Source organism: Salmo salar, chromosome ssa25 (genome assembly GCF_905237065.1).
Source record: "Salmo salar chromosome ssa25, Ssal_v3.1, whole genome shotgun sequence".
Classification (NCBI taxonomy): domain Eukaryota; kingdom Metazoa; phylum Chordata; class Actinopteri; order Salmoniformes; family Salmonidae; genus Salmo; species Salmo salar.
The window spans coordinates 23900834-23927969 of record NC_059466.1 but is presented as its reverse complement, the minus strand read 5'-3'; the positions used below and the strand labels follow the sequence as shown (position 1 = coordinate 23927969).

Genomic DNA, 27136 nt, shown 5'->3' with positions numbered 1-27136 from the left:
ATTTAGGATTCAATTGATCATAACTCATATTTAAGTGATCAATGAGACCTGCAAAAAAATACAGATTCAGGTTAAGACAAAAACACTAAACATCTAATTAAATCGGAGACGGAAAGAACATGATTCATCCCCAGATGTTTTGGGTTAATCCAAAATAATGTAGAGAAATAATGCCTCTCTGTTAGAAACGCTGCTTTAATCAATAAAAGAGAGCGGCAGTGGCGTCAGTACAACAACAAAACAGACAATTTTCCCATTGGGAGTTTAGCGTAGCTCACCGCTCGGTGGAAAAACACACCACCTAAACACACCAGCTAGTGCTGCTTTGACAGACAGTGTCTCCGCTAGCTAACTGCTGAAAACCAATTAACACCTTGGTAATTAACCAACATCTGCTCCTTACTTCTTCCAGTGTGGTCAAGGAGATACCATAGCTCACTTTCTCTAACTGCTGCTGATGGTGCTAGTGTCTAAATATTCCACCCCCTCAGAGTGCCAAATGTGAATCTGAGCATATGGATGTGTCATACCCTTAAATACTTGTGATCTGCATTTGTATTCCCGTCACATTCAACCTAGTTTCAATTTCTGATTATACACTTTTTGAGATATTTCCATTACAGGTGAGGAGCTTTATTAAACTCAGAGACTTAATTGTAATTGATTCTTTGGAATCCCTATTGCTACAGACACCAAGGGCGTTAGTTAGGACACAGTGAATGTTCACCATATACATACACTATATATATATATATATATATATACACAAAAGTATGTCTAAACCCCTTCAAATAAGTGGATTAGGCTATTTCAGCCACACCCATTGCTTACAGGTGTATAAAATCGAGCGCACAGCAATGCAATCTCCATAGACAAACATCAGCAGTAGAATGGCCTTAAAGAGCTCAGTGACTTTAAACTTGGCACCATCATAGGATGCCACCTTTCCAACAAGTCAGTTCGTCAAATTTCTGCCCTGATAGAGCTGTAAGTGCAGTAAGTGCTGTTATTGTGGAATGGAAACCTCTAGGAGCAACAACGGCTCAATCGCGACGTGGAGCTTCAGGTTTTAAAAACCCACTGTCGCTGCAGTGGAGAAAATTGAGCTTCCAGAGACTCTGTGGGAACTCCTACAGCGCAGTAATGCCTGAGGAATCTCAGAAAACACTATGAGAGAGAATATGTTTTGCAGCGCAGCTTGATTATGACTGAATGAAGTCGAGCATGAACTTTAATTACAGCTTACACCCTGGCTGTTTGTGACTGTGTATTGAAGCAGCTTAGTAAGCACACAAAGGAGTCGGAGACGATACAACACTATGCAGGGCCTGGCACTGATCATCAGAGATTGCCATGTGCCATCTTTACCATATACAGTGAAGGGACAGGAGGTTTTAAAAACCTTTTAAATGTGTTTTCCCAGTTTTTTTTACAATTTGTTAGTAATTCAACTATTTCCACCTCACATCACTAAATATGTAACTTACGGCCTGGAAAGCTCCCTCTGCATGAAAGTCACACAAAAGTATAGTTATGAGATTAGACTAGTGTACCAGAAAGATAGCAAGTATAGCCCGTTGAAATCAGGTACTGTAAAAGAAATATGAAAACAAAATAAACTGTTGGGTCATAAAAATGGCAAGTACTACAACTTACTTTGGTATAAGTTGAGATACAGTGCGTAATTCTGCAATACTAAAATGTTTTTAAAAAATGCTACAAGTGTTATTTCGCAGCATCATTCTAACTCTCCTTAATCAGTGAGTAAGAAGTGAATGCTCAGCTCCTGGCCCTGAGGACTCAGGGCTATTTAATAATGTAACTGCTAAAACTCACATGAATGAAACAAGCAATGTAAGAGAGACAACAAAGTATTCAAGGAACTAGTAAATTAAGAAATAGCTCTAAGGGACATTCTTGTAGGAAAATTAGATTTAGGGGGAACAGTTTGAAAACAGTGTCAGATAGATAGCAAGGACATCACAATAAATCTATTCTTATTTCTCCAAATAATAAGCACACTGGTACAGTCATGCATCCCCTTCACAACTAAGACTATGCCAATTAAAAGGTAACCCGATAGCCTGCTCAATAATCATATTCAACAACCTGTGTTTGTTCAATTGGATATTGCATTTTAGTTTTCAGAAACTAGCTAAGAACAAGCCTTATTACTCCTTAGAAAGAGGAAAGCACTATATTTTAATAGAAATATAACCAACCGGCTGCTGTGCACTAGACAAGAACACACACTAAGAGTTCAAACAGCCAAGCTAGCATTCAGTTGTCTCACCAGGAGGCATATTTTGAAATACTTTTAAGGCTTCTCTGGTGTAGTTGGGTCACTAAAAGACGAGCTGTCTTTTCCACTGAACCATTTCCTCTGAGCTACACCTCACAGCGGTATGTCCTTTTCTTTTCCTCTCAAGGTTGGGGATGAGGTCAATAGAATCTTCAGATCTGACAGTGTCATCGTAAAAGTGGTCACATCTTCTTCTTTGAAAGCCTCTATTGGCGTTTAAAAACCCAGCACTTTCCTTCCTTTCCAAAAACATAAACAGCAGAGAGTGTTTGTTCTGATTTGGTCTACTAGGACGTTTTAGTATGAATAATCTTACAGGGTTGAAACCTAACTTGAGATGCTCACCCTTAACGATCATACATAATCAAAAACGGAGTTAATCGCCAGGATTCAGGGCCATATAATGCAGATTGAGAGTCTGACTCACCACAGGAGGAAGTCTCATCGGACATGTCCCCGCAGTCGTCGTCTCGGTCGCAGCGCCAGGCCTGGGGTATACAGCGTCCGTTCCGACAGGAGAACTGGTTGGGCTGACAGGCCTGGGCTGAGAAAGACATGGAAGACAGCAGAGCATTTGTAATTAAATCACATGGGTGTTAAGTTAAAGCCAGACATGTTCAGCTCCCTAATGATCATTCAATCATATGGCATGTCAATGTCAGGCCTATGGAGCTTAAGTTGATCTCTCCATGACAGATATATCACATATATCAAGTCTGGAGTAAACGAGCAGAGCCCTTAAACAAACCTTTCAGTCACATACAGTGACACATTTTGTTGTTTTGGCTCTGTACTCCAGCACCTTGGATTTGAAATTATACAATGACTATGAGGTTAAAGTGTTAACTGTCAGCTTTAATTTGAGGGTATTTACATCCCTATCGGGTGAACCGTTTAGAAATTACAGCACTTTCTGTACATAATCCCCCCATTTTTATGGACCAAAAGTATTGGGACAAACTCCCTTATACACTACATGACCAACATGATCAAAAATATGTGGACACCTGCTCATAGAACATCTCATTCCAAAAAGCATGGGCATTAATATGGAGTTGGTTCCCCTCTTTGCTGCTATAAAAACCTCCACTCTTCTGGGAAGGCTTTCCACAAGATGTTGGAACATTGCTGCAGGGACTTGCTTCCATTCAGCCACAAGAGCATTAATGAGATCGGGCACTGATGTTGGGCAATTAGGCCTGGCTCACAGTCGGCGATCCAATTCATCCCAAAGGTGTTAAATGGAGTTGAGGTCAGGGCTCTTTGCAGGCCAGTCAAGTTCTTCCACACCGATCTCGACAAACCATTTCTGTGTGGACCTCAACCTCATTTAACAGGAAAGGGCCTTCCCCAAACTTGCCACAAAGTTGGAAGCACAGAATCGTCTAGATGCTGTAGCATTAAGATTCCCCTTCACTGGAACTAAGGGGCCTCGCCCGAACCATGAAAAACAGCCCCAGACCATTATTCCTCCTCCACCAATCTTTACAGTTGGCACTATGCTTTGGGGCAGGTAGCGTTCTCTTGGCATCGGCCAAACCCAGATTATTCCATAGGCTGTCAGATGGTGAAGTGTGATTCATTACTCTGGAGAACGCGTTTCCACTCCTCTTGAGTCCAATGGCGGCGAGCTTTAAACCACTCAAGCTGACGCTTGGCATTGCGAATGGTGATCTTAGGCTTGTGTGCGGCTGCTAGGACATGAAAACTAATTTCATGAAGCTCCCGAAGCTCCCGACGAACAGTTCTTGTGCTGATGTTCCAAACTGACTCTGGAAGCAACATGGTAGTGAGTGTTGCAACCAAGGACAGACGATTTTAATGCGCTACGCGCTTCAGCACTTGGCGGTCCGTTCTGTGAGCTTTGCGGCTGAGCCGTTGTTGCTCCTAGATGTTTCCTCTTCACAATAACAGCAATTACAGTTGACCGGGGCAGCTCTAGCAGGGCAGAAATTTTACGAACTGACTTGTGGAATCCTATGACGGTGCCACGTTGAAAGTCACTGAGCTCTTCAGTAAGACTATTCTACTGACAATGTTGGTCTATGGATATTGCATGGCTGTGTGCTCGATTTTATATACCTTTAAGCATTGATGGTGTGGCTGGAATAGCCAAATCCACTAATTTGAAGGGTTGTCCACAGACTTTTGCAGAAATAGTGTATGTGTATTAAAATAGTCAAAAGTTTAGTATTTGATCACATATTCCTAGCACGCAATGATTACATGAAGCTTGTGATACTACACAAGCTTCATGTAATCAAGCTTGTATTGTGTTTTTGAAGTCACTTTTATTGTAAATGAGAATAGAATGTTTATAAACACTTCTACATTAACTTGGGTGCAACCATGATTACAGATAGTCCTGAATGAATTGTGAATAATGATGAGTGAGAAAGTTACAGACGCACAAATATCATACTACCAACACATGCTAACCTCTCACCCTTACAATAACAGGGGAGGTTAGCATTTTTAGGGGGGTATGATATTTGTGCGTCTAACTTTCTCACTGATCATTATTCACGATTCATTCAGGACTATTTGTAATCATGGTAGCATCAACATTAATGCATTTATTTTTTATTTTTCCAGGCAAGTCAGTTTAGAACAAATTCTTATTTTACAGCACCTACCCTGGTCAAACCCTCCCCTAACCCGGACGACGCTGGGCCAATTGTGCACCTGTCCTCTGGGACTCCCAATCACAGCCGGTTGTGAAACAGCCCGGGATCGAACCAGGGTCTGTAGTGACACCTCTAGCACTGAGATGCAGTGTCTTAGCCCGCTCCACCACGTGGGAGCAAATGCAGACGTGTTTAGAAACATTCTATTCTTATTTACAATAAAAGTGACTCTAAAATGACACAATACATTATTTACCATTAATTTCTATTGGGCACAAAATAATCTGAAATACAACCAAAACAAACAGCAAATGCATCCAACAAGTTTGTAAAGTCACAAGCTTGATGTAATCATTCCGTGCTAGGAATATGGGACCAAATACTAAACTTTTGACTACTTTCATACACATATGTGAATTTGTCCCAATACTTTTGTCCCCCAAGGCGGACTATGTACAAAAAGTGCTCTAATTTCTAAACGCTTCACCCGATGTGGATGAAATTACCCTCAAATTAAAGCTGACTGTCTGCACTTTAACCGCACGGTCATTGTATAATTTCAAATCCAACGAGCTGGAGTACAAAGCAAAAAACAACAAGAAATTGGTCACTGTCCCAATACTTTTGGAGCTGGACTGTATACTCAATGTCCGTGAACAGAGACAGACATGCAACAACAGCACAGCACCCGGACAGCACACGAGGCAGCGTTCTCTTTGTGGTGCTGTGTGTGTAACATGCATCTCATTCTGATGACAAGGCAACATTTATCACCCATTGATTGATCCTGGAAGGCTCACAACTTTTAAGAGGCAAGGCTGGCAACTTGGCTGTTAGGTGTGAAGGGAAAAAAGCCACTATGGTATGGACAGACGTAAGTGATTCTGACAATAACTCAATAGCAGGAAAAGTTACCTTTTGAGAGTGCTAAACTTCTCTGATTCTGAGCTTTCACATGAGATTGATCACACTGACTGTGGCTGCTGGCTTGTATAGTGTCGTAAGACATGACTAGGAATGTTTGACTACCCTGCTATTTGATGCTTTGATGTGCAGAAACCTTTCTGCGGAGGAAGTTGAAGTTGCAGGGGGTAGAGGTTTGCATTCTTTAACTATACATAGTCCATCTGACTAAGTGAAATGTACCACATCCATATATACTCATAGCTTAGAAAATGCCAGTGACATATACTACATAACACAATGCAATTGCCGGACTGCAGATCTGAGAAAAAGCTAAGGTATTGTATCAGTTACCTGAACATGTGGTGTTGGACTCATCCTCATTGTTCCCACAGTCATTAGTTCCATCACACAGCCATCTCTTAGGGATGCAGCGATTATTGAGGCACTTGAACTGGTCTATGGGACAACTGTGGTTGGCTGAAATACACAGACAGAGACACTCATATCATCTTAGCACCATTTCATGTTTTAAAAATGTCCTAGTTGAGCTGCTTTGTGGGATGGAATTTGCCTGGTAAAGAACTTACAAACCTGACATTTACCGTTTCTGACTTGAAGAGTTCAGTACAAATGACAGACAGCAATGCGAAGCAGGAATTTGGGTCAGAATGTCTCAAATCTTGTTAGATAGGAGGCATGCAGACATTCCAGCAGGGCAGATAATAGATTTTGCAAATCTGATCATTCTGGCAGAAGATTACATTATAGTATTTTTCATAGTGAGAAATGAGTCAGCATCCAAGCGTCTAACGTGGTGTTTATCTTATTGATTCACTCAACAGCCAATTCTCTTCTGAGGCAAATAGATGGGGAAGAAAGGAGAGGAGTGGGCAGTATTCACCAGCTTTGAATCATACAGTATCAATGACGTTTGGCGAGATAAAAGTTGATAGCAAGAAAATATAAACTTATGCAACGTTGCATGGTAAGTGGTGTGTGAATGTTTGTGCGTGTGTGTATGTGTGCGTGTGTGGGACAGAGACAACAGACAGATAAATACACACAGCAGTTATGGGGATCCTCGTCACTTCCATCCAGACAGTCATCATCTCCGTCACACTTCCATGACGCACGGATACAGCGATGGTTACGACACTGAAACTCATCGCTCTTACAGAGCTGTGGCTCCACCCCCCCTGATGACACTTAATTAACAGACATAACAGAGAAAAGGACTTTAATAACAGAAACAGACTTGAGCCAAATTAAACCACAGTGGAATTAATTCCATTGAAAAGTCAAGCATACAAAATAATCACAAAATATTTGTGAGAGAAAACCATGTTCATTTCTTAGCTTGTCTACAGTGCAATTGTACTACTCTGGCTAATTCACTTCATGGTTCTACTGTACCTAAGCAGGTGACATTGTTCTTCTCCAGGAGCTGGTTGTCAGCACAGGCACACACTCGGCCCCCTGGGATAGAGAGGCAGAGGGTACCGCATCCCCCATAATTCACTCTGCATGCATTGTCACCTGGAAATACAGAGTAGTACCATTATTTACCGTAAATCATATTCTTCTAAAGCATTATTATTGTATTTTGTCGTGTTTCTCTTTTGCTGTTCCGTCTGTCGTCGTCTCTCTCTATGAACAACGGAACAACAAGGTCAATGTGAACTGTGAAGAAACACACATAAAATATATCCTTAATACAAAAGCCATTTCCTGTTTGAGAAGGATGTGCCAGGTGGGTGCCACATCATCTATAACCACACGTCAAATGAATTATTGGGGACATTGTGGAGAGGAGCCATTTGACATTTTTATTCTTTCAGGAAAATAATTTGTCTTTTAGGACAAAGCCAACTGTTCTCAAGAGAGAAGAAACTGTCTTTGTGTGAAGAAACTGTCACTTATAAAGTTGAGGCATGGAGTCCATTGTTGGTTTTGTTTAGTGTAAGGTCCAAAGGCAATGCCTGAGCCAATGAGATAAAGGTTTCTGTTTTGTGAGAGCCAATCAGTAATACTCAGAGGACAGCAGGGCCAATTAATCTCTTTGGTGACATGAGCTTTGGAGGAATGGCCAGTGAAATTCTTATTTCCCCCATGCTGAGAATTAGAACTCCTACTGCCAGCTATATTCTCCCTCACTGTTTCTCTGCATCACATCATTACATACTTGGCATACCACACTCCTACACCACTCTAACAAACTATATTATTTTGATGTGAAACAATAGAAATTATTACACAAATGAAAAACCCACAAGCAGTGAATCATCCCAAAATGCCCCTTATCTTAATCCATTGATTACCAAGCAGATAATTAGTGTTGGTACTTTCTCTGTTTCTGAGAGAAGATGACAGTAATCACGCTTCCCCTTGCTCCACACGTGCACAGTCGGAACACTAAACAGTGATTCACCGACGCTTCGGAAGGATAACAAGGGTTCTACCTGCTGTGAGCAGGGCTGGCCCGCCTATTAGGCAGGCGGCAGATTGTTGAGGGCGGCATTTTCTGAGCTCAACTGACCAAGACAACACATAAAACCTCACATAACTTTTCCCAAAAACAATTACAATTTCTCTCACCCAGTGCAGTGGTACAGAATATAGGCTATTTAGGTGAGCGCTGATGCCGCCCCGTGAAAAACAGTGCCCACTTTGTCAAAGGCAGGGGCACAAAATATTTGTCCAGTGCACCTCTCCAGGGTGCTATTGGAGACACCTCGCTGCGGCGCTCTACCAACGTTCCGTAAAAAAATATCGAACAGAAATCATGTAGACTATAGCTTATGGTAGAACGAGTATGTGCATTTTCTGTAGGCTATAGGCTGGAGATCAAAATTCATGAAATCGTCACATTTTACATCATACACGTTTCGCCGATCAAATAGCCTAACCTAAATGGCGCCTAACCCCAATCAAATAAAAAAGGAGCTTCGACGTGATTATGACACCATATCCTAAAAATAGGACCGGTCAAAGTTAAATGGACAATATGAAATGTAAAATCAGGTTACTCTCAAGTGCTGTCCAGGAGTTTCACCCCGTGGGCTAAATGGTCATGATAATCAGTGATTTCAAATCAAATGTATTTATAGATCCTTTTTACATCAGCAGATGTCACAAAGTGCTATACAGAAAGCCAGCCTAAAATTGATGATCATAGTGAAAAATAATATACTTATGCATTCCCCGCTGTGTAAACACGTTGATTCTCATTGCAAATAGGTTCAGGATATCTCCTGATAAAGTTGGACATAAATTGGAGATAAAAAAAAGTTGGGTAGTTGATATTCAGAGCTTAAATAGCCAAAATCATTAGTCACAGGAATCAGGACTAACAAAGCCAATGCAACTGATGTTTTACAAACGGTAGGCCTACCACATGGATGGGCATTCATAAAATTCCATTTTGGGCTGTCACTGTAGACCAGGGTTTCCCAAACTCGGTCCTAGCCGCCAGGTTTTTGCTTGATGATGAGTTTGTGAAACCCTGCTGTAGGCTACACCCCAGTAAACACAGACTAACGGCGACGTCTTTCAGACATCTTTTTTTTCTCATAATTTTATTGGTGCAGTCCGGACCGGACTTGATTTCCGGACCAAATCTGAACCAATCACAAATGTATTTTATAATTTAGTACAAATTTAGTAAAATTATCATGTGGCTTTCATTATTGGACTCCTGTATTTTTTAAACAGACATTGATGTAGGCAGACATTGTAAACAGACATTGTAAAAAATAAAGGATAAATACAAATAAAATAAAGAAACATTCAAAGATGATTGAAAACCAGGAAGTGAACGTTAGCAAAACTGAACCTCCTTAATCACACATTTTCACTACTAATTGTGTGTAAAATAGGAAATTACAACTCTGTAAAATGTTGTTGACCGCTAAAACATAATTTTGGAATGATACAATTATGAAAATGTTATTATTTGATAATTTTATGAACTCTTGAAAAATATGCTCAACCAGGCGGTTGAATTGCCGATTAAAGTAATGCAATTTAGTCAAAGCTAGCTATTATGAACAATGGATAAATATTGTTATGTGATTTTTTTTTTGTCTGTGCAAATAGGACAAGAGGCTATGCGTTCAATGGAAAATAATGAACGACGTGGAAGGTGTGTGCGCTAGCGGAGTGGGACTAACCTTCCACGGAGGTGCATTATTTTCGAGAATGCATAGAGCCCCGAGTTGATTATCCCTATACCATGGCTAAAATGTAACACATTTGCCACTGGATATGTGTTCATTTGCAAGGAGAAATATGTTCAACATCCACTGAAGTAGCTAGCAAGATTACTAGATAGTTACAGTTGTTGCCTTGGTAACCAAACAAACAGACTTGCCAGTTTGGCTAAATAAACCATCAGTCTTAGCTTGCTATTTCGAAAATCGAATTCAACAATGCTAATAATGTTTTCAATTCAACTTTTGCGTTCAAAAGCAGCTCAAACATAGAACATGTAAGAATGAACTCTAGCTATTGAATTCTACCGTGCTGATATACTGTGCATTATAGGGAAATAATGCACGCTCTAGAATTCCCTTCAAGCCAATCAGAAATGACTATTCAACAACGCCATAGTATAATTAAGCATTAAGGCCCGAGGGGGTGTGGTATATGGCCAATATACCATGGCTAAGGGCTGTTCTTAAACACAACCCAACACATAGTGCCTGTAAACAGCCCTTAGCTGTGGTATATCCTTTGCACCCCAGTATTTCTACTTTGCACACTCATTTACTGTCAAATCTCCCATTCCAGTGTTTTAATTGCTATATTGTATTTACTTCGCCACCATGGCCTATTTATTGCCTTTACCTCCCTTATCTCACCTCATTTGCTCACATTGTATATAGACTTATTTTTCTACTGTGTCTGACTGTATGTTTGTTTTACTCCATGTGTAACTCTGTGTTGTTATATGTGTCGAACTGCTTTGCTTTATCTTGGCCAGGTTGCAGTTGTAAATGAGAACTTGTTCTCAACTTGCCTACCTGGTTAAATAAAGGTGAAATAAATAAATAAATCAATATTGGCCATATACCACAAATCTCTGAGGTGCCTTATTGCTATTATAAGCTGGTTACCAAAGTAGTTCCAGCAGTAAAAATAAATGTTTAGTCTTACCCTTGGTATACGGTCTGATATACCATGGCTGTCAGACAATCAGAATTCTGGGCTCAAACCACCCAGTTTATAAGAAATATAAACAGTAAACACATTAATTTACATGTATTTCAAAATTCATATTTTGACACACAAATGTATCATATTTTATTCATATTTCTTATCAGTCCTCATTTAACTAGGCTTGCCTTCCATTATCAGTAACTGAAGCAGACATTCATGTTAATTAATGTATATATTTTTTTATGATTTAAAAAGTCTATGCAAATTCCAATACAAAATTTGTTTGGGCAACTCAACCAGCCGGTTGAGATGAGATGTTTGTGATGAGTTGTCTATCACATTTAAATGTATGCAAATAAAGACAATTCATTTATGCCTATATTAAGGCTAAATACACATATTTTTCTGAAAAATACTTTATATGATATTTATTTCTTGGTGTGCCAGATAAAGGGATAAATATTCTATGTTGCAATATTCAGTTAGCTCCTCTTTCATATATTAAATGGTGAAAAAAAATATTATTGTGATATCATGTGCAGTTGATATTCAGCCATATAATCAATTCCCAAAAAATACATATTTTCAGTGTCTGTAAATTACGTCATTTCAACTTTTATTCAGAACCGAACATTAACCTGATTTCAAAGTCTGAAAAATATGTATTTTCAACCAAAGACGTTAAAATCTGGTACATTTTTGTTCTTAAGGAAAGTTGTAAGTTTCAACGTCCGGAAAATAAGTATTTTCACTTTTCAGAACCTAAAATGAGCCTAACTTCAAAATCTGGAAAATAAGTATTTTAGACTATTCTAGTTTTGTGGGGGTATAGGAGGGTGGTAATTTTTTTTGTCTCACCTAGGTCGGCAGAATGGCCACCTGGCTGTGAGGCCAGGTGGTCCCGTGTGGCTCAGTTGGTAGAGCAAGGTGTTTGCACCGCCAGGGTTGTGGGTTCGATTCCCACGGGGGGCCAGTACAAAAAAAAGATGTATTAAATGTATGCATTCACTTCTGTAAGTCGCTCTGGATAAGAGCGTCTGCTAAATGACTAAAATGTAAATGTACAGTTCTGCACCATCAACCAAGTGCATCATGCATCTCTCTCTTCTTCTATCTATGAAACTACCCACAACAGGAACATATCATCATCCACCACACAGACAGCAGGCAGCACTATGTTGAGTCAGTCTTTCATTTCCATAGAGTAGAATTCAAAGTAAAAATGCTGCCACTGTCAATTTATGCAACATTTTACGCAAGCCATGAAATGTCACTCCTACGATAGACTATACTGTTTTCATTATGCTAACAGCTACAGTATATTCAGAAAGTATTTATAGCCCTTGACTTCTTCCACATTTTGATGTGTTATGGGCTGAATTTAAAATGGATTACATTTAGATTTTTCTTTTGTCATTGGCCTACACAAAATACCCCATAATGTCAAAGTAGACTTGTGTTTTAAATTTTTTTTACCAATTAATTAATAATGAAAAGCTGAAATGTCTTGAGTCAGTAAGTCACCCCTTTGTTATGGCAAGCCTAAATAAATCCAGGAGTCAAAATTAGCTTAAAACCTTGTCACGTGTGAGTTCCAAATTATCTCTAACGGTCGCCCATTACGAGCGTGATGTCAGAATGCATTCACTGTTCCAAAATGTGATTGTTACGTAACAGAACAGTTAACCCACACTGCCTGCTAATTATCTATAGGCTATGTTTCAACTTGTCAATTTCAAATTATTTTCTAACAAGTTTTATTTTCTAACAACAGTTTCGCCTCATTAATTCACATAGAATTAGCCCATTTTACTGTTGCGGACAATGTAAGTTTGAGGCGTTACTGAGCCGGACAAACTTCTCTCTTTGAGAGAGCCCAAGCACTATCGTTTTACTCCCTGGCACATTTTCCGGCTTGCGCTCGCATTGCCTTAACTACTAATAATAACTCTGGACGTGTGCGTTACTATCAAAGTAAGCACCTTATTACGTTATCATTATAATTGTCTGTTTATGTGACTTGTTGAAGGAAACTAGGCGTATGTCGCATGTCACTAATTCACAGGAGCGGCATTTGAACGTAAATATTTGTTTATCAAAATGTGTTTTTTGACAGAAATGCCTTCTTGAACATGTGAACTTTCATGTGCCTTAATAACAAACTTGTATTCCATCCACAAATATGAATAAAATGGTTAAATTACAAGCCTAGTTGGTTTTTATTGCAAGTTAAAGCATACTGTTAGTTAGCTAGCAAACGTTAGCTTACTGGCTCACTAGCTAATGTTACGTGAATTATCTGTGAAGTAATATTTTTCGAATCAGAATCCATTTGCATTGCTAGTTATAGCCTAATGTTAGCTAGATAACATTCAACCTAGTTTGTTCGCTTTAGCTACCTGCAGATTCATGTACAGCTATGACAATGTTTGTGTTGGTAGGAGTATGAGTTGGGATCATACCGGTTCATTGTTTAGCAAGCACATGTCTAAACAAAAGACTCCACTTCGGCCGTATTATTACATGACCCATCAAATTAGCCAGGTGTGTCTGGGCGTGATTACGGCCATCTATTGTGTTTCATGAACATGTGTACATGTCTAGACAATAGTGACCCATCCACTTAGCTAGATGTGGCGGGGGGGTTATAGCATTTACACAAGTGTCTCGTGTAAGTGTCATCTAATACTGATAAAATATTAATAAAATATTTTTATCTGGAAACTTTCTGTTTTCGATATTGCAACAGTACTATGCAAGTAACCACAACCATTGACAGGGAAAGTATTCAGTACCCCTTGAATTTTTACACCTTTTGTTACAGCCTTATTCTAAAATTGATTAAATAAAAACAAATACTCAACAATCTACACACAATACCCCATCATGACAAAGCTAAAACAGGTTTTTCAGAAATGTTTGCAAATGTATAAAAAAAATAACAGAAACGACTTATTTACATAGGTATTTAGACCCTTTGCAATGAGACTCGAAATTGAGCTCAGGTACATACTGTTTCCATTGATCAACCTTGAGATGTTTCTACAACTTGATTGGAGTCCACCTACGGCAAATTCAATTGATTGGACATGGTTTGGAAAGACACACACCTGTTTATATAAGGTCCCTCAGTTGATAGTGCATGTCAGAGCAAAAACCAAGCCATGAGGTCAAAGGAATTGTCCGTAGAGGCACAGATCTGGGGAAGGATGCCAACACATTTCTGCAGCATCGAAGGTCCTCAAGAATACAGTAACCTCCATCATTCTTAAATGGAAGAAGTTTGGAACCACCAAGACTTTTGCTAGAGCTGGCCGCCTGGCCAAACTGAGCAATCAGGGGAGAAGGGCCTTGGTCAGGTAGGTGACCAAGACCCGATGGTCACTGTGACAGTGCTCCAGAGTTCCTCTGTGGAGATGGGAGAACCTTCTAGAAGGACAACCATCCCTGCAGCACCAATCAGGTGCTGCACCAACCATCTCCACCAATCAGGCCTTTATGGTAGAGTGGCCAGACGGGAGCCACTCCTCAGTAAAAGGCACATGACAGCCCAGTTGGAGTTTGCCAAAAGGCATCTAAAGCCTCTCAGACCATGAGAAACAAGGTTCTCTGCTCTGATGAAACCAAGATTGAACTCTTTCTCTAAATGCCAATCGTCACGTCTGGAGGAAACCTGGCACCATCCCTACGGTGAAGCATGGAGGTGGCAGCATCATGCTGTGGGAATGTTTTTCAGTGACAGGGACTGGGAGACTAGTCTGGATTGAGGCAAATATGAACAGAGCAAAGTACAGAGAGATCCTTGACGAAAACATACTTCAGAGCGCTGAGAACCTTAGACTGGCCTTCCAACGGGACAACAACTCTAAGCACACAGCCAAGACAAAGTAGAAGTTGCTCCGGGACAAGTTTATGAATGTCCTTGAGTGGCCTAGCCAGAGCCTGGACTTGAACCCAATCGAACATCTCTGGAGAGACCAGAAAATAGCTGTGCAGCAATGCTCCCCATCAAACCTGAAAGAGTTTGAGAGGATTTTCAGAGAAGAATGGGAGAAACTCCCCAAATACAGGTGTGCCAAGCTTGTAGCGTCATAACCAAGAAGACTCGATGCTGTAATCGCTGCCAAAAGTGTTTCAACAAAGTACTAAGTAAAGGGTCTGAATACTTAAAGTTGAAGTCAGATGTTTACATACACCTTAGCCAAATACATTTAAACTCAGTTTTTTCAGAATTCCTGACGTTTAATCCTAGTAAAAATTCGCTGTTTTAGGTCAGTTAGGATCACCACTTTATTTTAAGAATGTGAAATGTCAGAATAAAAGTAGAGAGAATGATTTATTTCAACTTTTATTTCTTTCATCACATGCCCAGTGGGTCAGAAATTTACATACACTCAATTAGTATTTGGTAGCATTGCCTTTAAATTGTTTAATTAACTTGGGTCAAACATTTCGGGTAGCCTTCCACAAGCTTCCCACAATAAGTTGGGTGAATTTTGGCCCATTCCTGCTGACAGAGCTGGTGTAACTAAGTAAGGTTTGTAGGGCTCCTTGCTCACACATGCTTTTTCATTTCTGCCCAGAAATGTTCTATGGGATTGATGTCAGGGCTTTGTGATGGCCACTACAATACCTTGACTTGTTGTCCTAAAGCCATTTTGCCACAACTTTGGAAGTATGCTTGAGGTCATTGTACATTTGGAAGATCCATTTGCGACCAAGCTTTAACTTCCTGACTGATGTCTTGAGATGTTGCTTTAATATATCCACATAATTTTCCTGCCTCATGATGCCGTCTATTTTGTGAAGTGCACCCGTCCCTCCTGCAGCAAAGAACCCCCACAACATGATGCTGCCACCCCCGTGCTTCACAGTTGGGATGGTGTTCTTTGGCTTGCAAGCATCCCCCTTTTTCCTCCAAACATAACGATTGACTCAAATGATGTCAATTAGCCCATCAGAAGCTTCTAAAGCCATGACATAATTTTCAGGAATTTTCCAAGCTGTTTAAAGGCACAGTCAACTTAGTGTATGTAAACTTCTGACCCACTGGAATTGTGATACAGTGAATTGTAAGTGAAATAATTTGTCTGTAAACAATTGTTGGAAAAATTACTTGTGTCATGCACAAAGTAGATGTCCTAACCGACTTGTCAAAACTATAGTTTGTTAACAAGAAATTTGTGGAGTGGTTGAAAAACGAGTTTTAATGACTCCAACCTAAGTGAATGTAAACTTCCGACTTTAACTGTACGTAAATAAATATTTCAGTTCTTAATGTTTTATAAATTAGCAAAGATTTCTAAAAACCTGTTTTTGCTTTGTCATTATGGAGTATTGTGTGTAGATTGATGAGGAAGAAAAACTATTTAATCAATTTTAGAATAAGGCTGAAACCTAACAAAATGTGAAAAAAGTCAAGAGGTCTGAATATGTTCTGAAGGCATCGTACACCTTCTGTATCCTGTGCATGTGACAAAGAAACATAGATTTTATTTTATTTGGTGTGTGTTTACTACATGGCCTCACATGTGAATCCTTAAAGAGATGGGTGGGGCTAAGGCTTAAGAGGGTGTAGCTTAGCATTAGGTCATCATAATCAGTACAACCTTCAAAAAAATATTTTACACACATCGTACAATATGTGACCGACTGCCTCGATTCGGTCTAACGTAGCAACATTTGAAATGCTGTTTTCTACATTTTAACTCTGTCAATTAGGTTATTATTGTGAAGTAACTACAATGTTGTTGATCCATCCTAAGTTGATCCACCCTAAGTTTTCTCTTATCACAGCCATTAAACTCTTCAACTGTTTTAAAGTCACAATTGGCCTCATGGTAAAATTCCTGAGCTGTTTCCTTCCTCTCCGGCAACTGAGTTAGGAAGGACGTCTGTATCTTTGTAGTGACTGGGTGTATTGATACACCACCCAAAGTGTAATTAATAACATATAATTATTTTACACACATCATATGTGTCCATTACAATCAATGCAAGAATCGCAATTCATGATTTGTCACCAGTACTTGAAAGATCCAACCAAAAGACCAGGGAGAATTTCCAAGATAAAAAATGTAAAAAAAGAAGTAGACATTGAATATGCCTTTGAGCATGGTGACATTATTAATGACACTTTGGATGGTGTATCAATACACCCAGTCACTACAAAGATATAAGCGTCCTTCCTAACTCAGTTGCCGGAGAGGAAGGTAACAGCTCAGGGATTTCAACATGAGGCCAATGGTGACTTTAAAACAGTTACAGAGTTTAATGTCTGTGAGAGGAGAAAACCAAGAACGGATCAACAACATTGTAGATACTCCACAATACTAATCTAATTGACAGAGTGAAAAGAAGAAAGTCTGTACAGAATACAAATGTTCCAAAACACGCATCCTGTTTGCAACAAGGCACTAAAGTAATACTGCAAAAAATGTGGCAAACCAATTACCTTTATGTCCTGAATACAAATACAACTCAACACATTACTGAGTACCATGTTCCATATTTTCAAGCATAGTGGTGGATGCATCATGTTATGGGTATGCTTGTAATTGTTATGGACAGGGGAGTTTTTCAGGATTAAAAAGGAAACAGAATGGAGCTAAGCACATTCAAAATCCTAGAGGCAAACTTGCTTTAGTCTGCTGTCTACCAGACACTGGGGAGATGAATTCACGTTTGACGAGGACAATAACCTAAAACCCTATTTTCAGGTCTCTCCAGAGATGTTCGATCAGGTTCAAATCCGGGCTCTGGCTTGGCCACTCAAGGACATTCAGAGACTTGTCCCGAAGGCACTCTTGCGTTGTCTTGGCTGTGTGCTTAGGGCCGCCTTTTGGCAAACTCCAAGCGGGCTGTCATGTGCCTTATACTGAGGAGAGGCTTCCGTCTGTCCAATCTACCATAAAGACCTGATTGGTGGAGTAATGCAGAGATGGTTGTCCCATATCCAGAGAGGAACTCTAGAGCTCTGTCAGAATGACCATCGGGTTCTTGGTCACCTCCCTGACCAAGGCCCTTCTCCCCCGATTGCTCAGTTTGGCCGGGTGGCCAGCTCTAGGAAGAGTCTTGGTGGTCCAGAACTTCTTCCATTTAAGAATGATGGAGGCCACTGTGTTCTTGGGGACCTTCAATGTTGCAGAAATGTTTTGGTACCCCTCCCCAGATCTGAGCCACGACACAATCCTGTCTCTGAGCTCTACGGACAATTCCTTCGACCTCATGGCTTGGTTTTTGCTCTGACATGCACTGTCAACTGTGGGACCTTATACAGACAGGTGTGTGCCTTTCTAAATCATGTCCAATGAATTGAATTTACCACAGGTGGACTCCAATCAAGTTATAGAAACATCTCAAGGATGATCAATGTAGGGGAATGCACTGTACATTTAAGATACCATAGTACTGTAGACAGGCATCACACCAGTACATGGTAAGACTTTCATTGAATGTTACATACAGTATATAAGCATTCATAACTTGTTGCATAAAGCTACACATCTGGGCTAACCATAGACTACAAAGTGATGGTAGGGGAGGTTTTGTGCTAAGTTGTAGGAATAGGTATACAAGATCCATAGACTCCATTCTCTGAAGGTAATCTTTATTTATTGGGGATGGTAGAAGGGGAAGTAAAAGCAGACAAACCTTGCTGACTCTGAGCATCGTACACACGCAGGCCAAATAGAGGAGGCCTCTCGCTTCTCAGTAGCGTAACGTCCCCAGAGGTAAGATCCAGCTGGAAGACAGAAGCGTTCATGTACTCCGTCCAGAAGATGGAGTTCCGGTAGTGAGAAATTCCAAACGGGTGGTTCAACTGTTTGCCGTTGTACACAACCTGGATGAGAAATCAGACACCAGTTATCAAAGAACACAACCTGTACACCAGTACTCAAAGACCTGAGAGAGTAGAGGGAAGGCAAACCACAGAAATGGCAGAGATAACTATGGCAATTTTAGAACACTATAATGGTGACATCCCAGCAGGCAAAGCTGGTTGACATGACGTCGTTATCTGTCTGTAATGACATCATTTCAACCAGTTTTTCCCCTGGAATCCAGCTCCACTCACCTGTCTGCCAGTGCCATTGAGGTGAATCTTCTCTATGTGATCGTAGTAGGCATCACACCAGTACATGGTGCTGGTCCCATGGTCCAGGGTGAGGCCGTTGGGCCACAGCATGTTAGACGTGACAAATATCCGTCTGTTAGATCCATCCATCCACGCTTTTTCTATTCTTCCGATGCTGTCATTGACTTCATCTTCCTCCCAGTCCGTCCAGTACATCCAACTGAAATACACAAACAAAATACATTTCTTACAATTGAGTAACAATAAAAACGAACAATGAACCATACCAATCGGGGACTAAATCTGTTTCGCAAACATACAGTGCCTTGAGAAAGTATTCATACCCCATAACTTATTCCACATTTTGTTGTGGTACAGCCTGAATTCAATTTTTTTTATTTACAGTTGAAGTCGGAAGTTTACATACACTTAGATTGGAGTCACTAAAACTCGTTTTTCAACCACTCCACAAATGTATTGTTAACAAACTACAGTTTTGGCAAGTAGGTTAGGACATCTACTTTATGCATGACACAAGCCATTTTTCCAACAATTGTTTACAGACAGATTATGTCACTTATAATTCACTGTGTCACAATTCCAGTTGACTGTGCCTTTGAACAGTTTGGAAAATTCCAGAAAATGATGTCATTGCTTTAGAAGCTTCTGATGGGCTAATTGACATAATTAAAGGTCAATTGGAGTTGTACCTGTGGATGTATTTCAAGGCCCACCTTCAAACTCTGTGCCTCTTTGCTTGACATCATGGGACAATAAAAAGAAATCAGCCTAGAACTCAGAAAAAAATGTGTAGACCTCCACAAGTCTGGTTCATCCTTGGGAGAAATTTCCAAACGCCTCAAGGTACCACGTTCATCTGTACAAACAATAATACGCAAGTATAAACACCATGGGACCACGCAGCCGTCATACCGCTCAGGAAGAAGACGCGTTCTGTCTCCTAGAGATGAACGTACTTTGGTGCGAAAAGTGCAAATCAATCCCAGAACAACAGCAAAGGTCCTTGTGAAGATGCTGGAGGAAACAAGCACAAAAGTATCTATATCCACAGTAAAACGAGTCCTATATTGACATAACCTGAAAGGCTACTCAGCAAGGAAGAAGCCACTGCTCCAAAACTGCCATAAAAAAGCCAGACTATAGTTTGCAGCTGCACATGGAGAAAAGTCCTCTGGTCTGATGAAACAAAAATAGAACTGTTTGGCCATAATGACCATCGTTATGTTTGGAGGAAAAAGGGGGAGGCTTGCAAGCCGAAGAATACCATCCCAACCGTGAAGCACGGGGTGGCAGCATCATGTTGTGGGTGTGCTTTGCTTCAAAAGGGACGGGTGCACTTCACAAAATAGATGGCGTCATGAGGCTGGAAAATTATGTGGATATATTGAAGCAACATCTCAAGACATCAGTCAGGAAGTTAAAGCTTGGTCGCAAATGGGTCTTCCAAATGGACAATGACCCCAAGCATACTTCCAAAGTTGTGGCAAAATGGCTTAAGGACAACAAAGTCAAGGTATTGGAGTGGCCATCACAAAGCTCTGACCTCAATCCCACAGAAAATGTGTGTGCAGAACTGAAAAAGCATGTACGAGCAAGGAGGCCTACAAACCTGACTCAGTTACACCAATTCTGTCAGCAGGAATGGGCCAAAATTCACTCAACTTATTGTGGGAAGCTTGTGGAAGGCTACCCGAAACGTTTTACCCAAGTTAAACAATTTAAAGGCAATGCTACCAAATACTAACTAAGTGTATGTAATTGTCTGACCCACTGGGAATGTGATGAAATAAAAGCTGAAATAAATCATTCTCTCTACTATTATTCTGACATTTCACATTATTAAAATAAAGTGGTGATCCTAACTGACCAAAGACAAGGAATTTTTAGTATGATTAAATGTCAGGAATTGTGAAAAACGGAGTTTAAATATATTTGGCTGAGGTGTATGTAAACTTCCGACTTCAACTGTATTTATTTCACCTTTATTTAACCAGGTAGACTAGTTGAGAACAAGTTCTCATTTACAACTGCGACCTGGCCAAGATAAAGCAAACAACAACACAGAGTTACACATGGAATAAACAAAACATACCGTCAATAATACAGTAGAAAAAGTCTATATACAATGTGTGGAAATGAGGTAGGATAAGGGAGGTTAGGCAATAAATAGGCCATAGTGGCGAAATAATTACAATATAGCAATTAAACACTGGAGTGATAGATGTGCAGAAGATGAGTGTGCAAGTTGAGATACTGGGGTGCAAAGGAGCAAAATAAATAAAATAAATAACAGTATGGGGGATGAGGTAGTTGGATGGGCTGTTTACAGATGGGCTATGTACAGGTGCAGTGATCTGTGAGCTGCTCTGACAGCTGGTGCTTAATGTTAGTGAGGGAGATATGAGACTCCAGCTTCAGTAATTTTTGCAGTTCGTTCCAGTCACTGGCAGCAGAGAACTGGAAGGAAAGGCGGCCAATTGGCTTTAGGGGTGACCAGTGAGATATACCTGCTGGAGCGCGTGCTACAGGTGGGTGCTGCTATGGTGACCAGTGAGCTGAGATAAGGCGGGGCTTTACCTAGCAAAGACTTATAGATGACCTGGAGCCAGTGGGTTTGTCAACGAATATGAAGTGAGGGCCAGCCAACGAGAGCATCCAGGTCGCAGTGGTGGGTAGTGTATGGGGCTTTCGTGACAAACGGATAGAATCCAACTGTTCCAACTGTTAGAATTACATTTGGCAGCGATTACAGCTGTGAGTCTTTCTGGGTAAGTCTCTAAGAACTTTGCGCAGCTGGATTGTATAATATTCACACACTATTATTTTTTACATTCTTCAAGCTCTGTCAAGTTGGTTGTTGATCATTGCAAGACAGCCATTTTAAAGTCTTGCCATAGATGTTCAAGATGATTTAAGTCAAAACTGTTACTAGGCCACTCAGGAACATTCAATGTCATCTTGGTAAGCAACTCCAGTGTATATTTGGCCTAGTGTTTTAGGTTACTGTCAGCTGAAAGATTAATTTGTCTTCCAGTGTCTGTTGGAAAGCAGACTGAACCAGGTTTTCCTCTAGGATTTTTCCTGTGCTTAGCTCTATTCAGTTTCTTTTTATCCCCAAAATCTCCGTAGTCCTTGCTGATGACAAGCATACCCTTAACATGGTGCAACCACAACTATGCTTGAAAATATCAAGAGTGGTACTCAGTGATGTGTTGTGTTGGATTTGCCACAAACATAACACTTTGTATTCAGGACATAAGGTACATAAGGTACAAGTTTTTTGCAGTTTTACTTTAGTGCCTTTTGTTCAAACAGGCTGTTTGTTTCGGAACATTTTTATTCAGTACAGGCTTCATTCTTTTCACTCTGTCATTTAGGTTAGTATTGTGGCGTAACTACAATGTTGTTGATCCATCCTCAGTGTTTTCTCCTATCACAGTCATTAAACTCTGTAACTGTTTTAAATTCACCATTGGCCTCATGGTGAAATAGAGTTAGGAAGGACACCTGTATCTTTGTAGTGACTGGGTGTGTTGATACACCATCCAAAGTGTAATGAATAACTTACCCATGTTCAAAAAGGGAGTTTCGATGTATATAAACCTCCCTGGTCTTTGTGGTTGAATATGCTTGAATTCACTGCTCAACTGAGGTACCATACATATAATTGTATGTGTGGGGTACAGAGATGAGGTAGATATTAAAAGATCATGTTAAACACTATTATTGCACACAGAGTGAATCCATGCAATGTATTAACATAACATGCAACTTATTAACATAACAAAGTGGTTGAATACCTATAAAAGACATTTCAGTTTTTCATTTTTTGATTAATTTGTAAAATATTCTGAAAAAATGATTCCCCTTTGACATTATGGGTATTGAGCGTAGGCCAGTGACGACACAAAATCTCAAATTCAGGCTGTAACACAACAACATTTGGAAAAAGTCAAGGGTTGGGAATACTTTCTGAAAGCACTGCACATACAAAATTGAAGACACACCACATAAACACTGATCCAAACATACACAATTCACCATACACCACTTAATCTTTGAGTCCATCTTCCATCCCCATATCAGAAACCAGGTCCTGCTTTGCATCATTATCTTTTCAGGGGTTTACTCAGCTATTCCCAATGGACGTGTGATATTTGAAAAGCGGTTAGGTCAATGATTTGACATGATCTAGTGGTCTCTAGTAACCATGCTTAAGGGATTTGTATCCTCTGAGTGTTACTGCTGGGCTGCACAGCCTTTTCTGTCTCATCAATGATGGAGTTGCCTGCTACATGTGCGGTACATAAAACAGAATGTGATAGAGGGCGAATCAAGCTCTCTCTGTCACTGCAAGTCATCTCCATGACCCAATGAATAATTCAACACACACACCACATCCTTCACTCCTTGGCTAAAGCTCTGTAAAGCAATATCCAAAGCAAAAGTGTGTGTGTGTTTGTGCTTGTGTGCATGTTCAAGAGTGTGCGCACGCGCGCAAGAGAGACTGTGATAGGGAAAGAAAAAGAAAGAAAAATACAGTAAGTGATTGAGACAGTAAGTCGGCAAAGTTAATCCCTATCATGTTAACACAGACTGGAGTTGACATGCAGAGAGGGAAATGTAGCTCGGAAGAACAGAGGAGGGTCTGAAAAACCACCCATTTCACCTGAGGAGACAATATCTGGTTCTGCTGATGGATGGGCCAATGGTCACTGACAACCCCAAACCACAATTTAATAAAAATGTGCCAACCCGTCATTGAGAAGGTCAGTGGTTAAAGTGATTATTCCTCCGTTATGATAACAAAAGAAATTAAACCCCCTGATGTAGGAGGAATCATGTTATTGCAATAATGTAATGTGTGGTCGATGAGAACTGCATGAGCTTGTTATCTGTGTCAGCCAATTGCGACACAATAAAACCCGTAGCTTATGTCCAGTTGAAACTGGTTCCGTCTGCTCACGTCACGTGCACCTGTTGCTGAGGTGAGAGATAACGAGTAATAGGAGCCTTGGCCTAGCCCAGCTAGCAATGAGAAATTGGCCCTAGAAATTGCCTAGAAGACCAGCATCCCAGAGTCACCTCTACCCTGTTGACGTTGAGACTGGTGTTTTGCGGGTACTATTTAACAAAGCTGCCAGTTGAGGACTTTTTGAGACAGTAATCAAACCCACAAATGCTGATGCTCCAGATACTCAACTAGTCTAAAATAAGGCCAGTTTTATTGCTTCTTTAATCAGAACAACAGTTTTCAGATGTGCTAACATAATTGCAAAATGGTTTTCTAATGATCAATTAGCCTTTTAAAATGATAAACTTGGATTAGCTAACACAACGTGCCATTGGAACACAGGAGTGATGGTTGCTGATAATGGGCCTCTGTACGCCTATGTAGATATTCCCTAAAAAATCTGCCGTTTCCAGCTACAATAGTCATTTACAACATTAACAATGTCTACACTGTATGTCTGATCAATTTGATGTTATTTTAATGGACAAAAAATGTGTTTTTCTTTCAAAAACAAGGACATTTCTAAGTGACACCCAAACACTTGAACAGTAGTGTATATGCAAAAAATATTTTTCATTTTGTTGATAGCCTACATTTAAGTTGGCTAAATGAAGTTTGAACTATCTTTTAAATGTTGTGCTATATTTAGTTAGAGATGGGGTAAAAATAGGCCAGTTGTAAAATAAATAGCATTAGTCTATTGCTGTCATTTGTTGGGTTCTGTTAAGCCCTTTTCTTTTCAAAATAAGTAAATATTGTGTTTGCCGCAATATAACCATGAAAAGGAAAAACCAAAAAGGGTGAGGTGCAAAACTTAATTTAATGCCGTAAGATAATAACCTGTTCGTATTTTCCCTATAAACAATGACTTGACTTATGCCTACTTTTGATATTACCCTAATAAAGTTCACAAACGTTTGTGAAAGTTTGCTGTGCTATGGCTATTATTTGGCTTAGCTATGCATGCCTATAAAGGCAGTGAGCACCAGAGTTCCAAATTACTCCCGACAGTTGAACTTGAGGTAAGGATGAATGTTTGAGGCCTACGAGTTACTCCTTTAATCTAATAATAAACTGATTATCTGTATTTAAAAAATATTCTGATAGAAAATTAACAAATTAGTTGCCTTCTATATGCCTATATCTGTAAAGCAGTAGCAGCCTATCTGACAAGTAGCCTACAAAGAAATACATGTCGGTGTCGGAAAATGGCGCTCTATCTTTCTCTCGGTCGCTCTAGGGCTTGGCCTAAGCTTCTCTTCCTTTATATTTACATTTTAAATATTAATATCATACAGTGGTCCACCTAGGCCTATAGGCCTCAGTATGCATGCAATGCACTGAGGCATTTAGTGTTCAAATCTCCAACAGCTGAACCAGTGAGGTGGACAATTATTGTTTTAGGGAAGTAAAAACAAATGAAACAATAGGCTATAAAGTTTTGAATATGCTACACATCGAAACGCAACAAATATTTTTGGGGTTATTTGTTATAGGCAGTTTTTAAGGACATGTAACTGTGGATCATTTGGCCAATATCACTTGATTATTGAGAGAGTTGGCAGCGTCCGGTCAGGGTTTCTTTCTACTCTCGGATCTGAACGGGTCTCTCAGGTCGGAACCAGCACGGGTCTGTTTGGGTCTTTTTTTCAGAGCCAGTCAGATTGTCCTCGGGTACATTCTGAACAGGTCTCTGTTTTAAAAATAAAATAATGTATGCATATTGGGTCAGATGGGAAAGCCACGTATCCATTTCAGAACGGTCCAACTTTTTGGACCCATGAAGACATCTAATGTGCAGTAGCTAGCTATTTCTGAGAAGGAAATAGTATGTCAAGGCCACCTATCTAAAACCATTTTAAATGTAAACTTCAATGGGGTAACGCCAAAGTTGGGACGTCCCAAGGATTCCGGATAGCATGAACGCTCCAAGAATGGGTCCAGATAGACCCTGTGCTTTATGTGCTTTTCTACTGTAACACCCAAAGACACTAATATCCCTGACCCTTTTCTCATGCGTTTGTTTCTTTGTTTAAAACCAGCATCACATAGGCTTAGTGAGCTGTGCATATTCTCTTTTCTGCAAACAATCCCTGAATAGATATGTGAAAACACAACTCATACTTTCAACCATATTGTTCTTTGACATCAGGGCATTTGTGAAACTGTTGTTTTATTATACAGGTATTGTATGATTTGGCCCCGTCTTCAGTGAGCTCACCTGTTGAGGGGATCCACTACAATGGCTCGGGGGTGAGACATGTCCCCCTCCAGAAGAGTCTTCCTGGTTTGAGAGGCCCTCTCCAGTCTGGCCACACTGATAGTCTTCCTGTAGCCATCATTGGTCCAGTAGAGGTTATTACCAATCCAGTCCACAGAGATCCCCTCAACATTGTCCAGGTCTGCAAGGTGATGGAACACCAATGTTATTGTTATCTGCCCCTGACATGACATTCTTTTTTTTCTCAACTGTAAACGGATCCTTTAGAAAGTCTATTAACTGATGCATAGAGACAGCGCAACGTTGTTATCATTTTGATGACTAATATCATTCACAGAGATGTATAGCTAAGAAAAATCCATCAAAGTGTTCCTTTAGTCAAGGAAACAGGAGTAAAGATGTTTCATATAAAGCAGGGATGGGAAACTTTGATCAGGTTGGGGTCCACAAAAAATCAGAACTCATGATGGGCCGCAGTGGCTCGCAGGTCTGTGTAACCACATCCATACCCACACATGCAGTCAGATTCAGGCCCTAGCCTTTTGGGGGCCCTATGTATAATTTTGTTAGGAGGGTGGGGGGCACCTTGCAAACAACCCCCCCCCTATTGACAGCGGAGAGTTTTAGAGTTCCTTTCCTGTGATTCTACACATTTTGCCATAGGGTGGAGAGAAATGTTTAGATAGCTGGCTAAACTAACTTACCCATCTACAAAAAATGTTAGCTGACATGGGCTAATTGAGTGACTGTCACTGACGGAAGGAAAGGAAAGGGGGATACCTAGTCAGTTGAACAACTGAATGTATTCAAC

General features: G+C 40.2%; 1 protein-coding gene across 7 annotated transcripts in view; it reads right to left on the bottom strand.

Moving 5' to 3' along the window:
- lrp1bb (low density lipoprotein receptor-related protein 1Bb) overlaps positions 1-27136 on the bottom strand; it is a 446550-nt gene that overhangs the window by 185293 nt on the left and 234121 nt on the right. For all 7 annotated transcript variants that reach the window (XR_006761946.1, XR_006761945.1, XR_006761947.1 and 4 more), the window contains 7 exons: positions 26326-26506; positions 19070-19289; positions 18646-18835; positions 7249-7371; positions 6900-7040; positions 6187-6312; positions 2730-2846 (listed from right to left, as the gene is read on the bottom strand). Coding sequence is in view for 4 of the 7 variants with exons in the window: in XM_014173709.2 (XP_014029184.2) it covers positions 2730-2846; positions 6187-6312; positions 6900-7040; positions 7249-7371; positions 18646-18835; positions 19070-19289; positions 26326-26506 (1098 nt within the window). In the remaining 3 variants the exon portion in view is untranslated. The remainder of the gene's footprint in view (positions 1-2729; positions 2847-6186; positions 6313-6899; positions 7041-7248; positions 7372-18645; positions 18836-19069; positions 19290-26325; positions 26507-27136) is intronic.